Source organism: Calypte anna, chromosome 2 (genome assembly GCF_003957555.1).
Source record: "Calypte anna isolate BGI_N300 chromosome 2, bCalAnn1_v1.p, whole genome shotgun sequence".
NCBI lineage: Eukaryota > Metazoa > Chordata > Aves > Apodiformes > Trochilidae > Calypte > Calypte anna.
The window spans coordinates 133850256-133873987 of record NC_044245.1 but is presented as its reverse complement, the minus strand read 5'-3'; the positions used below and the strand labels follow the sequence as shown (position 1 = coordinate 133873987).

At 36.5% G+C, this 23732-nt stretch overlaps 1 protein-coding gene across 1 annotated transcript in view; it reads left to right on the top strand.

Moving 5' to 3' along the window:
- Window positions 1-23732, top strand: part of NUDCD1 (NudC domain containing 1) — a 36460-nt gene that overhangs the window by 1148 nt on the left and 11580 nt on the right. The window contains exons 2-7 of the mRNA XM_030445939.1: window positions 6091-6245; window positions 13459-13644; window positions 14645-14828; window positions 17564-17761; window positions 20261-20468; window positions 21744-21888. Coding sequence (XP_030301799.1) covers window positions 6091-6245; window positions 13459-13644; window positions 14645-14828; window positions 17564-17761; window positions 20261-20468; window positions 21744-21888 — 1076 coding nt within the window. The remainder of the gene's footprint in view (window positions 1-6090; window positions 6246-13458; window positions 13645-14644; window positions 14829-17563; window positions 17762-20260; window positions 20469-21743; window positions 21889-23732) is intronic.

The window sequence follows — 23732 nt, the reverse complement described above, 5'->3', positions numbered from 1 at the left end:
TATGTTACTTTAGTTTTGTGTTGAATACCTCTTACTAATAGTGGAACAGAACGGTGTGTTTGCCCTGGTGAACTCTAGCAGTAAGATGGAAGTTATATGTGAATTGTGTATTGAAGGACTAGTGCATGAGACTGAGGTGATACTGAAAGTGCATCTGTGATAGGACTGGAAAATTTAGTGAACAATATTTTTGTTATCTATTTAGACATTTTTACTCATTACTAAGTAATTTAGGTGTCACCTTTTAAAAGATGGTGCAAATGTGAGTGTATGTGTGCTGGGAGCGTACCACAGCTGTGTCAAATATGGCAATAGCGTAATGCAGGTAGAGTCTCTCAGTTTGTTCTGCCTGTGGTCAAACAAGCTGTGTGGTTCTTGGATAGTCAGTCATTCACCTACTCTAAATAGATGAGGATTACAGATTTTTACTAAAATATTTGAATCATGGAGTTACTAATACAGAGATGGATCTGTTCAGTTCATCTGTTCAGATATTTTACATAATAGCCACAGTAACCTGTGTGATAGAAGGTGGGTACATGTCCTCTGTTCTCTCTCTCCACTCGCACAGCTCAAAGATCCTGACCCATTTCAGTCTGACTTACTCAGCAGTCCTACTAGATAATTACTCTATAACACTCTGTTCTCTGCACACGTGTGTATGTATAGAGAGATTGATTCACTGGAGAGTGGAAAGCCTTTTTATTGTTTTTTCGTTGTGCTTTGTTTTGTTTTTTTGTTTTTACAGTTAATAACCTGACATATAAACCAAACCAGGTCCTGGATCTATCTTATAGATGTTAGTTTGTCCATGTTTCAGACTGATCTGAGGCTAAATAGTTGGCTTTCTCTCCTTGCTAGGTTTTTTCTGCTTTCTTCAAGGCAGTTCCCTCACAGTTCAGAAATCTTCTGTATCTTTGTAGTTCCTGGTGTTATTTGTCCATGTCTATATTATAGTGAGGGCATCCTTGCATAACTTGACTCTTATGTTGCACAGGAATAATGGATTGAGTTGTGGAGACCTTGGATGGTGTGTAAGCCATGGCTTTTTCAAATTATGGCACAGGACAAGAAATCAATACTGTGTGAGAAGGCCAAGGGCTTCTGCTTTCCCCTACAGATTAAAAGTTTTAGGAATGTGGTGAAGAACTTGGTAGTTTGTGGGTTATTAAATTAATGTTTGTTACTGAGCAAAGCATTTGCTTTTCTTTCCTCAAAGTGGGAGTAAGTAAAGTACAGGAGCTCAAAAACATGTCACATTTAGGAACACTGGCAGCAGGACTAATTTCTCGTTTGATTCACAATTGTGTGCAAAAAAGTGATAGTAAAATGTGGAAGATGAGTGTAAGAAGACAGTTGATTTTGTTTGTTTGTTTTCCAGGAAACTATTTCTGGAGTGTTTCTCTCAAACGACCTGGGATTTTGAGTTCTGCCTGATTGGCAGTCCTAATTTCACAGCAGTAAGATAGCATGTGAGGTTTAGAATAATTGGAATGCATAGCAAAAAGTATGCTGATAACAAAAATAACATAAAAATAACAAAAATGAATGATGATACTAGAAAATAAATTGATGTAATCTCTCCCCCAATGTCTATATGATCACTTCCCCAAGTGTATATGAAATACTAAATTGCTTCCACTGGGTGGCATTGCACACCAAAGTATGATATAGAAGCATATATCTGATGCCCTAAAATTATAAGTTTGCATAGTTGTTTTACAGATTTTCCAGTACTGAAAATTTGTTTTGATGTATTCAGTAGAACATTCAAAAACATGACAATTTTTTTCCCCCACCATGTTTTCTTTTTTTTTTTTTTTCCCAGTTCTTCTTTATAGTGGTTGATGGCAGACAAAGGACTTCACTATTTATTTAAAGTATAAGTCCCTTGATGATGCCCTTTATTCAGAGGAGATTTTTTTTTTTTGCAGTGCAGAGTAATTGCTGGAAGATCCAGTTAGCTTAGTGAAGTCTTACTCGTTCTGTTGATTCTTGTGAGTTCCTTTGTATTTGGTGCCTTTGCTTTTAAGAAATGACTATGTGAGTGAAAATCTTTGCTTAATCATCTTCAGACTATTTTGAGTCAAATTATTTTTTAAGCACAGATCTGAGGATTAATACAGTTTTAGAAAAGTGGCATAATTTTCTTTGTACTAATGTGAAATACAACGCATATCTAGGGTTACTGGAAAATAATAATGGAAGCTGAGATTTAATTTATGCATTCTGTTTATTTGCTCTCTTCTGGTGTGACAGAGTATGAATCTATATTGGGTTTGGTAGTTCAGATTTTTTTTATCACAAACATGAGTGAGATCTTGTATCATTTTGTTGAATAGCTGTCATTAACTGCTGCTTGTTACCTGAACCCAAAATGTTGAAGCTAGTGAATTAGTCTGTAACTTTAAAGAAAAAACAAAATAAAAACTGTGCAAACCAAGCTGAAGCCAAACCAACCTTAAAAAACTAAACAAAGCTCAATACAGAAAACATCTCCCCTCCTTCCTCCAACCACAAAACAAACAAAACCAAAAATTCCTGACCAACATCGAAGTACACAAACCCAAACCTATGTGACTGGATAAGGCAGTTTTCTGACTGAAATATTTCTTCTTTTCATTTCACATTAGCTTCCTTTTTCCTGAATTTGATTTTTAAAAAGTCTTTGTTTCTTCTCTCTTTGTTTTTTTTTTTTTTTACACTCAGCTCTGTTGGTTTTCTTCTCATTTTTCTAAGGACCGTGAAGAAAACTTGAACCTGGAAGGCTGTAGAAAGGAAGGAATGAGCTTTTTCCTAGCATAAAATCTCCCATAAACTGTCTGGGCATACGGTATGTGATAGCAGATGGCATTTATGCACAGATTTCAATTGGTCATAGAATGGGTTTCAATTAATCAAGGATGGAATAGTTTATTTATATTTGGGAGAGTTACACATACAGAATGCATTCTGTAAGTAGTTGATAACCTTATTTGAAGTGTTTCATGACAGTATGGTACACGTTTGATTTCCTGGTTTAAAATAATCTAAAAATTTTACAGGTTTTGACTTCTGTTTATGAAGAAATAATTGCTTATTTTAATTATGTGAGGGATTTGGATCTCCTACTCCTGACCCTTTACTATTCAGGGCTTGTCAAGACTGCAGACTGAAAAACTCAAGGCAGATAATTTATTCATGTTTTTCTGGCTTTTATAGAGCTTATCACTTTAAAGTCAGATAATCAGTAGTATATTGTTCCACGTATTTTTTTTAAATTGTAGAATCATAGAATGGCTGAGGTTGGAAGGGACCTTAAAGATCATCTAGGTCCAACCCTCCTGCCATGGGCAGGGACACCTACTACTAGATCAGGTTACTCAGAACCCCATCCAACCTGACGAATACTGCCAGGAAGCCCCATGGCTTCCACTACTTCCCTGGAGAACCTGTTTCAGTGTCTTACAACCCTCAAAGAATTTTCTTCTAATACCTAATCTAAATCTCCCCCCTTCAAGTTTTAAGCCATTGCCACTCGTCCTCACTTCACACCCATGCAGAAAGCACTATCCCTGCTTTCTTGGAGGCCCCCTTCAGGTACCAGAAAGCCACTATAAGGTCACCATGGAGCTTTCCTCTTCTCCAGGCTGAACAACCCCAACTTTTTCAGCCTATCTTCACAGGGGAGGTGCTCCAGTCCTCTGATCATTTTTGTGGCTCTCCTCAAGGAGTTCTTTCTTATACTGGGGACTCCAGAACTGGACACAGTACTCCAGGTGGGGTCTCACAAAAGCAGAGTAGAGGGGAGAATCACCTCCCTCAACCTGCTGGCCACTTTTCTTTTGATGCAGAATGTTATACCTGTCTTGATGAAAGATGTTTTAAATTTGCTTTAGGAAGCATCTAATTGTGATTGTTTTTACTATTTGTATGTCTTGCAGTAACAATACTGACTGTAGCAATATGTCCAGGTGGGTGGAGGGGGGAAACTTGGAAATAGGAAACTCTACAAAATAAGACAATTTTAGGTCTTCTGTGCTGAAAAGCTTTACATACTTCCACATGTGTATTCTAATTCAGAAGATCAGTTAATGTAGCTCTACTGGAAGTAGATGGCATGTACTTGGTTTCACTGAAAATAATTATTCTGAATTATATATGGTTTTTTTGTAATTGTTTACAGAATATTCATATCATTGGCTTGGGAAAAATATATCTGACAAATCTTGATTGTGCAAACAGCTTTAAAACATCCTTCTGAATTCTTTTACAGTTTAATGGAAAATATTCTAACTAGTTAAAGTAGAAACTGGAATAGGTAAGTCTTTCCATTTTGACAGATGTATTCTCAGTCTTTTGGTAGATAGTCTAGCTTTTTCTAGCTCTTTTTTTTTTTTTTTCTTTTTTAAGGGCAATATCTTGGAGAACAGTAAATTACTAATTGCATAAGTACAGAAATCAGTTCTGGGTGGTGCATATGAATAATGATTTGAGCCAAGTGGAATTAATACTGTTTGTTTGCAAATACCAGCAGTGATTAGGAGGCTCATCAAGGGGATAGAAAAGGTGGTGAAGGGTCTAGAGCACAAGTCTTATGAGGAGCAGCTGAGGGAACTGGGCATGTTTAGTCTCAAGAAAATGAGGCTGAGGAAAGACCTTACAACTCTCTATAACTACTTAAAAAGGGGGAGGCGGTGTTGATCACTTCTCCCAAGTAACAAATAATAGAACAAGAGGAAGTGGCCTCAAGTTGTGCTTAGATTGGGTAATAAGTTTCTTAACTGAAAGGTTTGTCAGGCACTGAAACAGGAGGAGCACACACCAGCAGGTTTGGTGGCAGGGCTTGAGTCTCCATTTCCTACCTCTTGAGTGCTGGAAGGTAAGAGGTGGAGAAAATCAGGGGTGAAGTTGAGCTCAGAAAGAAGGGAGGGTGTCACGGTTTAACACTGGCCCGGCGATTAAACCGAATAACAGACGCTCTCTATTAATCTCTCTCTCTTCCTTGATAGAGAAAGGAGAGAGAATAAGGGAGAGAGACTTACGGGTTGGAAACTAAACTACACAACTTTAATGAAACAGTAATGATAAATAGGTAAAATTACTAAATATATACAAATATACAGGAAAATGGAAACCACATTCCTCCCCCCTCTCCCCCAATAACTCTCACGTCACCACCGAGGCTGCAGGGCAGCCCTGGGAAAGTCCAGGCTGGACTCCTGGAGTCGGCAGCAGTCAGGAACTGGAGGCAGGAACACACAGATATGGGCTGGCACGGATCAGAACCACAGGCAGACGAACGGACAGGATCCTTCCAGGATGCTGGGTGAAGGGAGGGAGGAAGGGAAATCAGGAAATCCAGAAGTCTGGAAATCTGGAAATCCAGAAAAGATCTGGCTTGGCCCTCGTGATGCCTCAAATTTATACTGAGTGTGACGTATATGGGATGGAATACTCTGTTTGGTCAATTCTGGCATCTGTCTTGTCCGTTCCTCCCCAAAGGAGGGCTCAGGTGGGACCTCTGTATCCTCCTGGATGGTAAAATGTTTTCCTCAGAGCTGAGCAGTGTCCTTGGCTCTGCATACCAGTTCCTTTATCCTGGCCCAAACCAGGACAGAGGGGTAGGAAGAAGGTGTTTTATGATTTGACTTTATTTCTCATCACCCTATTTTGATGGGCAATAAGTGAAATTAATTTTTCCCAAGGAGTGTCTTTTGCCTGTGATGGTAATTGGCAAGTGATCTCTCCCTGTCCTTACCTTGGCTTAGGAACCTTTCATTATATTTTCTCTCCCCTGTCCTGCTGAGGAAGGGAATTATAGAATGGCTTTGGTGGGCACCAGATGTCCAACCAGAGTCAACCCTCCACTGTTGGCCAGTACATATGGTGACAGTTGTTACATGATCACAGTGAATGACTGCAGTGGCTTTCAGCATGGGTGACCTGCTTTCCAAGTTCATGGTGAAAAATCTGAATTATGTATGCGTAATGTATTTTTCTTCATATAAATTAGGCCTATGGACTAAAGGTGGAAGAATTCTTTTTGAAATTATAATTTTAAAATATAAATAAATGGTAAAATAGTTTTTTTTTCTTCCTTCTCTCCAGCTGTAGCAGAAGTGAAACTTCATGATGATCAATATACCCTTGACCACATGCGTGCTTTTGGCATGTACAATTACCTTCACCTTGATTCCTGGTACCAGGATAATGTCTACTATGTTGATCAGTTTGGAAGGGTTATGAATCTGTCAGTGACTCTGGTAAGAATAAACTTTTTCTAAAAATTATTGAATTTGAAAAATTGGGGGTAGATAAGGTAAAATATGGCAAGTAGAATCAAATGGAAAAACTGCTGTTGCCAGGAACACAGATTAACAAAAATGCAGTTCACTGCTAAGGATGAAAGGATTTTTAGTGAGATTTCTGCCAATTTTTTAAGAATAACATTGCTTTAGGTTGCAGTAAAGTTGTATCTTCTTCCATCTGTGAAAGATGGACATGGGGATTAGCTGGTTTCCAACTGTTCCTTCCCTACATTTCTTCATGTTTGCTAATTTGAAAATCCAGTCATGGCAGACATTAGGGGAGAAAGAAGCTGTACTCATTAACTAGAAATGTAAGCCCTGATGGACAAATAGCTCATTGGAGGCCAAAAAGTGCTGGTTGCCCTGATCAAACTTGAAATAGGGTGCAAGCAAGCTAGGCCAAGTCTGAAAAACATGACAGTTCTCTGCTTTTATACTGATGTTCTTAAGTAGTCAAACTTGCTATTTCTTCTGAGCCATTTTAATGCATTGTTGCAGTAGTTTCCATTACAAAAGTATTACTATGGAGCAGAAAGGACATGGCTCTGTGGACATCATGTTTCTGGTACATGCAATTGCAGTACTTGATCATTAAGAAAGACTGTATGGAAAGCAAAATACTGTCATGGTACTATTTGACTTGTAATTCTGAGGTACAAAAAACATAGGGTGATATGTGGGGGGGGGTTTGTTTGGTTTTTTGTTTTGGTTTTGTTTGGTTTGGTTGTTTTGTGTTTTTTTTTTGAGACAGTGTGGCTTAATCTGTGCAAGGTTCTGGGGGTGAAATTTACTAGGCCAGAGCTAAGCTGAGAAAGATCCTGAAATGATACTTCTAGATTTTTCAAGAAATATAGGTTTACAGAGGATTGTAGGCTGAAAACTGATACTGAAAGGCAATTCCATTATTCCAGCATAGAAGTAGTTGAAGCCTTTAGCAAACTCTAATAATCTTCTGAGACTTCTTTTAAATCTTTTGAGATCATCTGGTTTCCCAGTAGACACATCTAAAATATGGAAGTTTGTCAGGGAAAGCCTTGTGTGAACAGTGATTTGTCACAATCTCTATGTCAAAAACGCTGACATGTTTAAAAACTTTTTATTGAGAGAGATGTAAGTAAAGCAGCGTGCTACAGCACGCTGGGCGGCCAGGGGGCCGCAGCCCCACCACCGGCTCGCACCTTCAATAAGGTGAAGCCGGCTCTTTATACTTTTCATAAAGCCCTTCCCCTCAGTCTCCCATCAGTTCATCATTGGTTCCCATCCCGCGGGCTCTCCCAGCACTGGTTCGTGCTTCGCGGGCTTCGCTCTGTTGCCGAGGGGAACGGTTTCGGTGGCTGCGCTCTGCTGCTGAGGGGAATGGTTTCATGTTACGTCCCTGTTTCGCGGGCCCCTGCAGTCGGCCCCTCCTCCTGTTTTTCTGGATTTTCTTCCTTAAAGTACACTTACAAATACACCCCAAAACAACAGGATACAACAAACTGCCTCAACACTGACCAAACAAACATTATTAAACTGAAAGATACACTCAACAAAACAATAAACTGCAATTTTAAACCCTTATTTTTCACACTCTATTTTTGGGAGGGGAGGAGGGGGGAGAGTTTGTTTCATTTTTTTTTCCTTGTGGTTGTCTCACCTTTACTGGCTGCCAGACAACCACCCAGACCCTCTCTCACTCCACCTCTTCCTCAGGACAGGGAGAAAATAAGACAGAAAAGATTGTGGATTGAGATAAAACCAGGAAGGTCACTTACCAATTACCATCATGTGTGAAACAGATTTGGCTTTGGGAAAATAGATTTAATTTATTACCACTTAAAACTGGCATAGATGATGAAAACCAGTTACTTGGAGCTCCTACCAGGAGCTCTCTATGGCATGGGCTTTCCATGGGCTGCAGTGTGGTTTTCTGCCTCACTGTCATCCTCCACAGGATGTAAGGGGACAACCTGCTTCACTGTTGTGTTCTTCAGAGTCTCCAGACTGACCTCTGCTCCACACAGCCATCTTCTCTGAAGGGCTTAGCTCTCCGTTGGAGCCAGGTGGAAGGGGCTGTGTGCAGCACTGGGCAGCCCTGGCCTCTCCTCACAGACACCCCCACTGCCAGCACATCAGAGACACCCAAAACATTCTTGTATTAGGAGGGCACAAAAGTGTGTGAATTGCTTCCTTAGCAGATAAACTAGATAAGGGATTTTACAACAGGCAGTAATTTGCATTTATATTTGCAGTAAATTGAAATAATAAATATTCTTCTGTAGGACTGGTGAATCTGTTGGAATCTGCGAGAAAATGGCACTTAGTTAATATGTTGTTCCAGGCTTCAGTTTCACAGGACCATGAAATAGCTTCCATCTTGTGTCCTAATGCACAGTGCAGTGCTGCTCTGCAAAGGAAACATGTTTGCATATGTATGAAAAGGAATGTGTATTTAGAAACACCAACAAGGTGTCTCTTTACAAATGTGCCTGGCCATATATAAGCCAAATGTGGGCTTTACAGATGATACTGTCTTCAACCAAGTGTAGCTTACAAGTTAGCAATGGGCACAATTCAAATTAACATTAGTCTTTAAAGCAGAAGATGGAACAGGTTAACATACTTATTCTAAATCCAAAGTGAAAGACCACACAGGCTTTTTAACATATAGTTAGTTCTGCTTTCTATTGTGGTTACAGCTTTGATTGTAATACAGCACAGTGTGTTACTCATAAATCACTAATTACTCCTGCAACTTAAGTTGCAAAAAAAGATGTCATCTTGAAAAAAGGATAGATAATACCTTGCTCAGAATTTCTGTACAAATTTGAAATCTGGACTGCCTGGAAGGCTCAAAATCATGGTTAGTGTCACAGGGAGGTAGGGCAGGACAGGGCAGCTGCTGAAAGGTCAAATCCTCCTCTCAACAAAGGAGCTGTTGTAAGAGTGAAGGCAGGCCCAAAGGAAGCAGAGTATGCTGTCAAGAAGTACATAAATGGGCAGAGCTAGAATTAAAGGCCAGTGGAAAAGAGAGAGACATGGAAGTGAAAAATGGTTAAACAAATGAAAAAATTTTCATAGAGAAGTGAAGGGAGATGAAGAACTGGGTCTGACAAGAGACTGCATCTAGTTTGTTTTAAAGAAACTGTGTTTCTGTGATTTAAACATAATTACAGTGAGTAAAACTGACTGTTAAAATGATTATAGTTGCTTTAGCAAGTTCTTGGTAGCATAATACATAATATCTCAGCATTCCCTCCTACTTCTGCATTTGGGAGTTACTATTTAGTCCCTGTTAACCAGTTATTGAACAGAGAAATATTCAAAACAAATCTGGTACAGAAGGGTTTTGAGGGCAGGTTTTGTTTCAGCTTTAAGTCCATCATTTTGATTGCTGAACATATTAGAAGCTGTTCTAATGCCTGGAGTTAAATTAGTGAACAGGAAGGTTGTGAATAGGAAGAGCATTTCATTTCTTGCCTGTTGAGAGGGAGGCTTTGTAATGTGCACTGAAGATTGTAGAGATTATTTTTAACTTTTTCCAGGAGATATATTGAGGCTTAACATTCCTGCTCAGTGTTGATAAATCTCATGTAAACTTTAGAAGATGAAATTGTTGACAGTTGACTTATTTTTTTAATTATTTTTTTAACATTCCATCGAAAACTATTTGAACCTTACATTAAGACTAATTTTAAGGCTGACAGAAGTGTGGTATTCTTTAGTGTTACATAATGTAAATCACTGCTAACAGAGCTGATGCTGCTTCTTTCCATGCTAGGATGCAAGGGATTTTGTTTTTTTCTTTCCCTAGGCAGAAATCATTGCTAGTTTCTATGGACACCTCCATTCTAGAAAATACTGCTTTTCAGTGGTGCCTCAACATTAGCTAAAAGTTGAGGAAACCAAAACTCTGCATCTAGTATTTGTTTGATTTTTGTTTCTTTTGCTTGGGTCATGGGTTGGTTTTGATTTGTTTGTTTTTTTTGGTTTTTCTTTTTTCCCTGGAATTCTTTCATTCTCCTTTCCTTTCCCTGGTATAATGCAGTAGAATAGTTCAAGAGGTGTAATGATGAGACCAAAGCTACAAAGTAACCCTGAGCTTTCAATAATTAAAAATCAAATTTACATAATTTCAATTGCAAGTTTCATAAAAGCACTGGTGCCTTTTAGTAGTATACAGGAATACCTAATATGAATTCAAGTAGGCCCAAAAGGCAAGCAGGATATCTATTTGTCATCTGGTCTTTGCTGTTGCTTATTAAGATGGTACTTACTGAAATTCAGTTCTCTTGCTTACCTTTGAACATGATTTAATTTAATATCTGAATTTAATAACATCTGGAACATATGAAGAATTTGAAATCCCCCTCAACTATAGGATTGTCAACAAATGAGGCCATGCCATGCTTTTTATGCATAAATAATATGCTCTTTCTGTGTCAAATACACATGCACAAGTGCAGAGAACTTGGGTGCTTTCTATGTGTACATTTGGCTGCCTTCTTTCATAGATCAGAATGAATGAGTTTCTTCTACTAGAATTAAGTATGTATAGAGATGACTCCTTCCCCCCTTTCACCCCCACAAGCTATCCATCAGCTTGAGTGGAAATAGAAGGACAGGAGATTCTTATAAAATGTTATAGTAATTTGTGGCTGAAATTTCAAGGCCTTCATGAGATACCATTTTAAGCTGATACTTTCTCATTACTTACTCTTGTGCTTACCTTTACTAGAGTAAGAGAGAGAAATAGATAAATATTTGTTTCCCCCCCATGTTTTCAGTACAAAAATATATTCTTATTCTTTTGTGCTTTTTTCACATACTTGAAGATAAGTTCAGAATTGTCCCTGCAATGTTTTCCTTTCAAATTTTGCTTTTCTATGTTAAAAAATACATTAATACTTCAATATATTTTCATTTTAGTAACAATAATGCTGATTTTTAGTAACAAGGGAAAAATTTACTGTTAGGAAGAATTTTCTGAGTTGTGGATTTTGTAAAACAACTGTAAATTGACTGTCTGGAAATGAGCCTAGTTAAATAGAACAAAAATAATTTAATTGGCTCTATAGCTATTAGTTATATTCTCAGCATAATCTATTTGTTGTTGGTTATAATATAGATTTGATTTAAAAAGGGAAAAATATATCTGAAAAGGCCAGTCAGATGCCTCTTTATCCAGAGATGACTAGTTATTTGTTCAAATATATATATAGGTACACTAGCTTGCAAAAAATCTATGAAACCTGTTGTATTTAATGTTGTTTTATTTATTTTATATATATATATAATTGTGAGATGAGGGAAAAGGACCATAACTTCATAAGAAATGTTAATTAAGATACAGAACAGAAACAATGGGAACTGGTTTTTTTTGTTGTTATTACTGGAGGACCATTTTGGAGACCTCAGGTCAAATCCTGAAGTGTATGGATCAATATAAGGGGCAACGTGGTGAATAACTAACTATTTATTTATTTATTTGAAATATATTGTTAGTGTCCACTGTCTGTTTTAGAATCATAGAAAAGCCCAGGTTGGAAAAGACCTCAAAAGGTCATGTGGTTCAGTTCCATCTTCAAAACCTCCAGTGGTGGGGTCTTTGCCATGTCCCTGGGGAAGCTGTTCCAGTACTTGATGGTTCTTACTGTAAAAAAGTTCCCTTGAAGATAAAACCTGTCCTAATGCAACTTCTACCTAATGCCCCTTGATTTGTTGTGAAGACAGAGCCTCTGTCCTCTTTGAAGCTGCCCTTTTAGTACTGGAATACTGTGAGGAAGTCCTCCCTGCATTTTTTTCCAGGGAGACAAGACTTAAATGTCTTCAGTCTTCCCCATAAGCAGGTCAATGTCATCAGCAAATGTGATGGGGATGCTTTCAGTCCCATCACACAGGTTGAACAGTGTGGAGTCACAGGGGTTTTTTTGTTGTTTGTTTTTTGTTTGTCTGTTTTTCACATGGTTTGTTTGTTTGTTTGATGGGTTTTGTTTTTTGTTTTGGGTTTTTAGTTTTCCAAACTACACTCTTAGATATTCAGAGATTACTTCAGCTCATAAAAAGTAGGTAAATTGTAATCCTAAACCTGCAAGGGAGTTACTGGAAATCTGCAAGCCAAATAAATGCACAATAAATAAAGAGTTACAAAACCATATACAGCAAAGAAGGGGCTGTGTGTGAGAGTGAAGGCTCAAGATAAAGATTAATTCCTACAAGATACCCTGGGAGGCATGCCTTTGTTCTTAATGACAACAGTTGGAAATCCAATTTACAGCACAAAAACACTTTCTTCTCTTAGAATTAGCAGCAAATGAAGAAGCCAACACAGAACTAAAGCAGGACTTCTGAGAACAATTGCTAGAAATAAAAACAAAATTGGTAATTTAACATTCATTTTGCTGTTACTTGATCAGACTGAATGTGTAAAGTTTATACAGCTGGAAATACTGGCTTTTAAAATTTAATGATATGTATAATCTTTTAAAATCCAGATGTCTTTTTTTCACTGGAAAATTATAACATCTGTACACTTAGTTCACTATCATATTTTTGTTTATTCATGCTCAAAAACTACCCTTGCTAGTAGTTTGTCTTAAAAAATAAGATTGGAGTGTGCCAATGATAGAGTATGCTAAACAAATTCATCCTGATGCAAAGTATAATCATAATGTAATGGAAAAGTTATTTGCAAAGCTTTTCTGTACTAGCTAATCATAGTTATTACTTCTTTAAGTTACTGAATAAAATTACCACTCTAGGAAAGCTGAGAAATGATGTAATATCTTAAATATGCCAGTTGTCCAAGAGAATAGGCTAAAATTTTTATGAATTAGTTTTGAGTCCAATTAAATGCCTTTTATCTCTATTAAAGTCTCCTCTTTTTTGCTAGGTCTAAAATTATTTAAAGTAAGTGATTAATTATATTGAAATCCTAGTGGAAAAGAAGCTAAAAGTCTTTTCTCTAATGTAAATTATAGAACACTTGTGTAGAAACCAACTGATTGGTGAAATTCCACCACCTTTTGTACATGTGTGGAAATGATGCTTGCTACCCACTTCTCTCCAAATATGCTCAACTGCAGAAAAAACCCAGTGAATTGCTACTGAAATTTTTAATTCTTAATTTATCTTTAATACTTACTGAAATTGATAAATACTTCATAAAGTCTTGACTGTTTGCTTTTAGGACACGGCTCTACAAAAACCAAGAGAAGTTTTCAGGCTACCTACAGACTTGACAGCTTATGATAATCGCCTTTGTGCCTCAATGCACTTCTCATCTTCCACATGGGTTACTCTCTCTGATGGTACAGGAAGACTGTATTTAATTAAATCAGGCAAGCGTGGAAGCAGTGTATCTGAAAAGTGGGAGGTAAGGCTTGAAATAACTTATTTAAGAAGTGTACATTTACCAAATCATTCTTATTCCTGCATTTCTTATAGGTGTAGAAGTGTCCAGCAGCCAGTTTATAAAGCAATCAAGGAAGTTATAGTATTGACAGGAACCTCAAATACCTGTCCTGAAGGATGGATTAGCAAGATGGATTAGCCCCCTCCCATGCGTTTTTTTAGAGTCCAATAACTAGCAAATTGGTCATCCTGTTCTTTAGGTGGTTGGTAATAAATACCAACTGTTTTGTTTTGGTTTGTTTATTTCTTCATTCTGTTCAGTGTGAGAATGCTGATATATAAGTTACATTGGAGTTGTCAATATAACAGAAACATGTATATGTTGAGGTTCTGGAAGCATTTAGGTTCACTTTTTGAGTATCTAGAGCACTCAGTGGTTTACATCCCAGCCCCGTAAGTCCTCAACCCCTATCAGGTTTCAGTGCCAATGGCTGGATTGTACTCATTCAGCCACTGTACAATGAATTCCTTGTCATTTATTCTTTTGTTTTCATGTATTCTAGAAAATAAGGAATGTCCATTTCTTCTCTGCTGTTTGTATTAATTTTTTTTTATTCTTCTTTAGGTTTTGTCTTTTCTTTTTTTCTTCTGTTTTTATCTTCTTTCCCCCAGTAGATCTGTGTTTATGGATCGTATTATTTTCCTCAGTTGCTGTACACCTACTTACTGTAGTAGTAAACAGACCTAATTTGCACAGTTTTGTGGATCTTTGTGCTGTACTTAAGGGCTTCTTATAATGATTTTATAATATAAACAATAATAATTAAAAGCATTTCAGAACAGTGGCTTGATAGCCCAGAAAAGAGGAACTAGAAATACAGCACTCATGGCTTCATATTGACAGAGTTTTGTGGGAAACAAGCTTTAACTGGTTCTACATTCAATGAATGTCTTTCTGAGAAAGAACAAGACTTACAGGTTTAACTCTTTGATTTTTTTTTTACTACAATTTTGTCTTCTAGATTGTGTTTAATGAAGAATTAGGAAGTCCATTTATTGTAGTACACAGTGTTTCACTTGTAAAATCCAATGCGCATTCAGTAGCTGTGCTACTGCTTAGGGTAGAAAAAGATGAATTGGATACAAAAGGAAGTGGATTTCATACTACCTTGGAATGGGTTACAATTGCAGAAATAAGCAAAGAGGGTAAGTGCTTTACACTTACATTACTGGTGAGGAATTTTTTTTTTCCAAAAAAATGCTTTTATTTTTGTCTTAGAAGTTGATTATTCCTCAGGTTCCTTTCCTCAAAACTTCAGCTTGGATTTTACATAGGTAATTTTTTCTTAGATTTCAAGATCAGGCTTTTGCTTGTAGACTTAAATTCTTACACACATTTGGAAGACAGAAAAGATTACACAGGAAGAAGTAAAGGTTAATACATGTGTGGGTAAGGTAATGAGAAAACAAGATAGCACTTTACTTTGTGATGTTATGAAATGGAATTCCTGTTTAGCTTGATCTTGCAAAATCAGGGTTGTACAGAGTTATTTCTAACTAACGTCTGTTGTACTTCTAAAAATGTACAGCTGCATATGGTGTTTTTTTTATTATATTCTGGGGCTTTTGTTGTGTTTTTTTTTAGCTTCCATTAACAGTGTTGTGGGATTGGAATTGGTATAAATTAAATATAAGACTTGTAGCATAAACAGTAAATACTCTATATTCTAGGTTTTTTTCTACAATAAATGACTATTAAATGATTCAGTTAATTTTAGTCTAACTCATTGAAATCATTAGCGTATTAATAGCTACTAATTAACATATTATCCTAATAAGGTTTGGCAAGGGTAATTTATATCTTAAAAATAACCATATATGCATACACTTAATATCATGATTTCCATAAAGGATACAACACGCTGTGCTTCAGTGCCTGATTTAAAGATGTATGGATTAAATTAATTTACCTTTTGGGGAAGAGTATAATATGGTCTTGTTCATTATTTTTAAAAAATTGTAATTTTTATACTATTAGAAACAAGGTCATTTAACTACTTAAACTAAAGCAGTTGATTGCGTACTGCAGTGTTATTATCCAAATGTTCCTTAGTCTTCTACATATATTGCCTCCTGCATATCCGTAAATCCTATAGATAGGAGAATGGAAAGGAATATTTCAGTTGAAGGGAGCCTGCAATGACCATCAAGTTGAATGGCCTGACCAGTTCAGGACTGACCAAGAGTTCAAGCATGTTCATAAGGGCGTTGCTTAAATACCTCTTAAACATTGACAGGCTTTGGGCATTGCCCTTTCTAAAAAGCCTGCTTCAGTTTTTGACCACTCCCTTGGTAAACAAAATCTTCCTGCCTCAACTCCTCCTCTGGCGAAGCTTTCAATTGTTCCCATGGGTACTGTTACTGGACACCAGGGAGAAGAGGTCAGGACCTCCTTCCTCACTTCCCTCAGGAAGCTGAAGAGCCATGAGGTTGTCCCTCAGCATCCTTTTCTCCAAGCAAGAAAGGACAAAAAGACAATCTCAAAGTCCTTAGGTGCACACCTCATAGGACATGCCTTGCAGCACTGGCACCTGTTTTATTGTCCTAAGTGGCTTCCTTCATGTTGTCTGCTTTTGGAACCTTGGGTGTGGAAATATTTCTAAGAGAGTCAGAAACCTATATGAGATTTCTTTTTGCTTTTCTGGCCAGCTCAACAGGAGAAAGAAACCTCTGAATGTTATGGGTTGTAAGAAAAATTGAGTAGTATTGAAGAACATTGCTTAAAAAAAGCACTAAAAAATTTTTTTGTTATAATTTGTAATGTATATTTTCATAAATTCTTTTATATAGGCTTTTTATTAACTTAAAAAAATATTCGTGGGACAAAACTTTTTACATAAAAATCCTTCAAAAATCCTGCCAGTTCTCTACCGTTTCCAAAGAACAAAGTTTTCCTAATTACAGTCAACAGAGATAGAAATAACAGAATTCAAAGCAAACTTTAATTATGAAGACAGAAATAAGTTTTTATTTCTTTTAAAGAATACTGCACATATCAGAATGGTGTATGAACAAGTCACAGAATCATAGGATGGTTTGAGTTGTAAGGGACCTTAAAGATCATCCAGTTCCAATCCCACTGCCATGAGCAGGGACATCTCCCATTAGACCAGGCTGTTGAAATCCCCATCCAGCCTGGCCTTGAACACTTCTCAGGAGGAGGGCAGCCACAGTTTCCCTGGGCAATCTGGGCCAGAGTCTCACTACCCTTCACAGGAAGGATTGTCTTCCAAGTGTGTAACCTATATCTACCCTCTTCCAGTTAAAGCCACTACCTCTTGTCCTGTCACTACATGACCCTGTAAAAAGTCCCTCCACAGCTTTCCTGTAGGCCCTTTCAGGTACTGGAAGGCCACGATGAGGTCTCCTCAGAGCCTTCTCTTCCTCAGTCCGAACAACCCCAGCATTCAGCCTTTCTTCACAGGAAAAGTGTTACAGCTCTCTGATGATCTTTGTGGCTCTCCTCTGGACTCACTCCAACAATCTCAATAACAAAACCTGTTTTGAGGAATTGCAGTACTAATCTTCTTTCATCACTGGGCTGTTGCTTCACTTGCCTTTACATGAAACTCTGCTTGTGTGTGCAATTAATTAATTCAGACTGTATCTATGCTTCATCAAAGCAAAGCCTTAAAACATAGTGATGCCTCTTCACACGAACAACTGTGAAAGTATCTGCCTTGTCTGATATCACATCTACCAGTCTTCTATTACCAAAGAACACAAAAAATAATTGGGAAACAGAATAGAAATTTCTTTTCAAAGTATGGCACTCTGGTTTAGCTTCCAGAATTGTTTAGTATTTTTAAGTGTGTTGATACTCTTACATAATAATGTCTTCTAGAAAAATATTACCACTAAAGGACTTTTTTTTTTTATAGGCAATCACAGATATGAAATTTTTAAAAGAAGAGTTTTACAAGGCAGATCAGTCCCCCACTATGCAGCAATAGAGCCGAGTGGGGATGGTCTAATGATTGTTTCCTACAAACCGTTCAAATTTGTGAAAGATGAAGATGACAAATTAGAAGAAAATGATGATGAGAATGATGATGCAAAAGCATCAGATGAGAAGAAAGGTAAGACTTATCTGGCAAGTTATCATATGCTGATGTCTCTTTTGATTGAAAAAATAGCTTGTCAGTTTACCATCTGTTTGGAAACTCTTAACAATAAATTCTTTAATAGCTATCTTCTGCATTTTTTTAAGAACAAATTGGCTTTCTTTTTGTTTGTATTCACCATAGGAAGTTGTATTGTCCATAAACCTCTGTCAGAAACTTTTTTTCAAAAAGACACACTTGAAGAATTTTCTTCTCCTAAGGAAAAAGATGTTTTGCAAATGGCACTATACTAAGTATTTGGTAGGAGTTGGATATCTCAGGTAGCACCTAAATTTAGGCATCTGACTGAAAGACTCAAGAAGCCAGTCTTCCTAGATCAGAGAAGTTGGTGTAGCACCCATTGAATTTCCCAAGTACCTACTTCTCAGAAAGTTCTCTGATAAGTAATTTACTCCTGCCTTTCTAAATCAACAAAACCAAACAGAAAAAAACCCCAACACAAACAAATCAACAAACCCCAAAAAACCCCCAAATCAAACAATTTTTTTCTTTTTAAAGAATGAGGATCCTGTAAAAGTTTGTCTTTAGTGGGAAATCAGTTCAGCAAAAATAGCCAACTTCAACAAAAGACATCTATGCTTTTTTTTCTTCATATCAAAACAAAATTAAGTATGTAAAGGCAACAAGAAGAAATGGCCTCAAGTTGCGTCAGGGCAGGTTTAGATTGGATAGTAGCAAAAATGTCTTAATTGAAAAGGTGTTAGGCACTGGAACAGGCTGCCTAAGAAGTGGCTGAGTCACCAGATGTTTTCCCTAGGAACAGGTTTAATGGTGGACTTGGCAGTGCTAGGTTAACAGTTGAACTTGATCTTAAAGGTTTTATCCAACCAAAACTGCTTTCTATAAATCATGAGACACAGAAGTTCTGTAATCCTGAGCACCATAATGCAGTGTCTATGCAGCTGTCAGCTGAATTAGCTAGTACAAAGTTTTAAGGATTTAAGAGCTTCTCAACTTGTGTGCTAGGTGTGATTGAAGAAACATAGTAAAGAGCACTGTGTGGCTCTTAGCATAGCTCAGTTCATGCATGTATGTGCACATACAGTGTTGTCAAACCCTGGAAATCTGGTATGCTGTTTGCAGGAATATCTTTAGAAAACTTACTATGGCACAGAAATCTAATGGTAGAGAAAGTACTGAAATATGAACTCCCAGTTTAGAGTGAAGTTTCAGATGTCCTTAAGACAGAATTTGTCATTTGCTACACCTAATATCGTCTGTAATTTTAATTTCATGGTTAGATGAAATTGCAGACATAATAGATAATAAAACAAGGTATGGTAGCAATAGAACTCTGATTTTTATAGGAGTTTACAACAGTAGAGAAATATTAAGGTGGTTATATTGTACAGCTGTATTTTGGGGTTTAGTTTGCTCTTTCATAGTCTCATCTGCATGTTTTTGACATTATAAGAAGGCTATATTGAAGACAGGGGAAGTCTAGCTTACTTTTTGGTGTAATTTAGTTTTCTCATAAATTAAGGCTTCTCATATCAGATACAGTCTGTGTCAAAATTTAGGATTTTGAAGACTCATATCTCAGATATTAATAGTTGCTGGGAAGTATATTTGTAGCACCAGTGACTGATCCATTGCAGTAGTAAACTCATAGTAACAGGCAATGATGTTGAGTCCTTCCAGAGTCACAGTTAAAGACATGAAGCTTACAGAACCTTGTGTTGTGACAACTTGAGAGCTTCCAAAGCGTCTACATGTACTTTACTTTTTCTCTAAATAGGAAGGTAGCATGTACAAGATTACTTTTCTGAAAATTCATGCCTCTGTGTTTTCTGTCACCATCTGTGCACTGCCCAGTCATGCTCTCATAGCCTTCCTTTTGTATAAACTTTTATCTTAAAAGGCCAGGTCTTGAAGCAATTTAACAGTCAAGATGGACGTCATGGCAGATTTGAGAACCAGGATCAAAAGTTAATCACAACCTCTGAATAGGCAATTTTATTTCATCTCCATCAGCTGAGACAGATGAAGGCTACTTGGTCATCTAAAATAATTTCTGTTGAGTAGTCAGTGTAGTTTCTGGCAAAATATGTAAGAAAAAATTGTTCACAGCTATGAATGTCATACACTACTGAGCACGCAGTAGCTTTTTAGTACTGCTGCACCTGATGTCCCTTCAAACAAATTATTAATGATTATTTTTTCCATGTATTAAGTACATTTCGCTACCATTTTTGTAATGCTGTATTATACTAATTGTTAATGTCTGTGGACATGAATATAAATTGCTCTCTAGGCAAGGGACGCAAATGAACTTGATAGCTAAAAAACTGTTTCTCCATTTTGTTATCAGTAATTATGTAAATTGTTCACAGTAAAAGTTAGTTTCCACTTTTCCACAAACTTCTATTCCTTATCTCCCAGCCTTTCACACTCTGGATTCCAGGACAGCATTGGTAATTTAGTCTGGATTTTTCTGTCTGTTTCCAATTGTAGACCCTCTCTATTGCTGGCAGCAGACTGAAGATGATGTGACAATAACAGTTCAGGTTCCCGAAGGCATCACTAAGGATGACATAAAAGTGTGCTTTTCCCCTGATAAAATGTGTGTTACACTGAAAGACCAGCCTCCTTTGATGGAAGGAAAACTCTATGCATCTGTGGACCATGAAAGCTGCACGTGGATAATTAGAGAGAATAAAAGGTGTTGTGTATGGCTTTTAGTTTTCCTACTGAAAAAAACCAGCTAAATAGAGGGGCTAATATTTGTATATAGAATATATGTATACTAAATAGGAAAATGTGACCCTTCAGTCATTGGTTATTAGATATCATAATGAAAAATAATTTGGTTGAGCAGCTTTTTTTATTAATCAAATGAGCAATATTGCATGAATCTCTGGCTTCTATTTTAATGGGAAATAGTAATTACCCATTTCAATGTAATAAGTTGCTCTTGGTTCTTAATGTTTGTACTGCAGTATTGCTTCGAATCTGTTTATTAAAAATCTGAAGCTTGCTCCAAGTATCTTCTTTAAATGTATGCTCTTTTTAATACCAATGTAATTGCTTCAGAAACTAATTCGGAGTTCACCAAATAGTTATTACTATGATGCATTTTAAGTTAGTTGATAGCCTAAAAGGTTTTCCTGTTCTTTCAGGTGAAAGATTGTCATTGTTGACTCCAAGTGTATTGAAAAAGTGAATGTAATAAATCTATCAATTTATCATAATACCCCTGTGTCGGTCTAACAGAGTAACTGAATGGAGTTGCTATGCTGGTGCATTGGGCTAAGTCCCTTATTTTCTGTTTATTTAGGAACTTATTCCTAATGGTTATAACAGATAATCTAAAGTTTGTTTTGTGATTTTTGTTGTCCTTGGTTGTTTGAGGCTTTTTTTTTTGTGTGTGTGGTTGTTGGTTTTTTTAACCATGTTACAAACAACACCAAATCTCTTCTTTTAGATACACAGTGTAGATAATTAAGTGTTGCAGTATTTATGAGTTCAATAAAATCAGAATGTTTTTTCCCTAAATAGTATATAAAAGTAGTCTGCACATAAGTTAGCCCTATGAAGGACTTTCTAGGTTTCAAATAAACTTTTGTAGTAAAATTCTGTCACTCTTTGAATAGATCTCTTTATAGGTGATCTCCTACAGTATTTAAAATGTCTTAATAAGACTGCTCCAGAGGAAACTCAGGTTACTTTGAAATTGAAGTACACTTAAATGAAGATATTCTCTTTGCTATTGGGCTTTTGCAAATCACTTCTCTTTGATCTGGTCTTTAGAATGTTCTCTGTTAGAATAGTTTACTTTATAAATTGAATGCTAATGGTTTCTGTGATGTGATTTTCATTATTAATTCAGTTTGGAGAACAGAAGTGCTCAAATCTACATATAGAACTTTTTTGACTAAGCTGAGAAATGGATGCAGTGTTTTCATGTAGTATTCTTTGGCTTCTATTTGCATTTTAGTTTGGAAATCTCTCTAATTAAGAAAAATGAGGGACCCCGGTGGCCAGAGCTCATAATTGGAGACACAAGAGGGGAATTCATTATGGACCCTTCCCAAAGCTCTGAAATAGCTGAAAGCCTGATGCATCTTACCTCTGAAGTACTGGTAAGGAGGTGAAAATGAAACAATTTGCATTTCATTGACATAGCTCATCAGTTAATTTAGTGTTCAGAACCCTAACTCTACAGTCATTTGTAACTGGAACTGTTAACAAACTAATAGCACTCGACTTGTGAATATCCTTTGAGCAGTAGCAGTGTTTTCACTGGGGGACTGAATTTAGCTTGCATGATAGCATTGGTACACCAAAACAGAAGTCTGATTTATCATTGGAAATAAATTTTGTTCCCATCACTCACAATGTGACAGTTTGTTTTAAAGCAGCTGATTGAAGTAATTTTTAAAGCTGTCTGTTTCTTGTTTATTAATAGGTTAGCAGCATTTTTATAGAGTCTTCCTAGGTTTACTGTGAGTGTAAATGACATTTTTAAAAGGAAAATTTAAGAAAACATAAGCATAATTCATGAACTTTCTGGCAGTATCGTTATAAAGGGAGTCTACTTAAAGCAAATAATATGTAATTTTTAACTGCTGTTTTCCAGATAGTTCTGCTTTATATTAAAATAGAAAATGGCATCTCATCTTATACTTGTGAAGTATAAGATGGTCTTATGGTCCCTGATATGGTCCTGATATAATAGTTTTGGGTTATTACCCAAAGTAATAAGTAAGGGTGAAGTAAGGGTGAAGAACTTGGTTATTAATTCTTTTTACTGCTCTAAATTGATTTCTGTTTACTCTTCCTCACTATTTGTAGGCAAGATGTTGTTCATATTTTGACCATAGGTTTATTTGGAACTTCACTTTTAAGCTCAGTAAGAGCTATAAAAGAAATTTGATGACTTTTTTTGTCATCTAAATTGCTTACATCAATGATTTGTATCTGCAAGGTTTTTAAAAGTCACCCAATGAAACAGTAAATCAGAGGCCACCTCTTAAGAATGCTTGAGAGGAGAGCTGAACCCCAAAGCCTTAATCTCTAAAGACAGAGGTACCCTGTTTCAAGTCATGCCTGCTAGCCTGCAGTATAGGACAATTTTCTTGGTCTGTTATTTAAGGATGTTACTTTGTTAACTCTTCATGTTTGTTTTCTGTGACCTTAAATTGTCTTAGCAATTAAAAAAAATTTTTGCTGATCTCCATCACTTTTGAGTCAGTTTCCATGTCTAATCCTTCCCTACACATTCTGTACGACCTCAGCTTGCAGCTTGTAGTAGTTGTCAGGGCAGTATCTGGTTTTGTGGAAGATGCAACATGAAATCATACTTAATAAGTGCATGGTTTTGCCTTCTGTAAAATAACAGATAATGTTAAATCTCCCTTTCGGTTAATATGTTAAAATTAGTTCTTTAAACGTATCACAAAGGTAACATAGCTGGGTTGTTTTGCAAACTATCTGAGGAAGGTGTCATTAGCAGAGGGAAACTCTTTCTGTATGCCATAGTGTAACAACTAATTCAAGAGCAAGGTAGAAAAGTGACAGGTTTTCCTTTGTATTTCATTTCCTTGCGTATGAAAAAATACGTGCGCTTTTTTTCTTGAGTGCAAAGACAAATATGCTTAACACCATTATTCATTTTAAATAATTATTAGCAAAGCTATATTTTTTGAGCTATTTACAAAATTAATTAGTCCATTTGTAAAATATAATTTCCAACAGCACTCTAAAATTTACACTAATTTACATTAATAAATTAAAATTTATTAAATCTGTGTAGGTTTTCAGTATTGTATGTTTCTGCTATTTGCAGAAGGGAATGTTTTGTCTATGCTTTAGTAGCTTATGTACTTTTCCTTAAACTGCAATTGATTCAGTTGTACCTACCAGTCATGCTCTCATACCCAACAGAAATTGTTCTCTTAATTTTGAATAAGTATATAATAGGCTG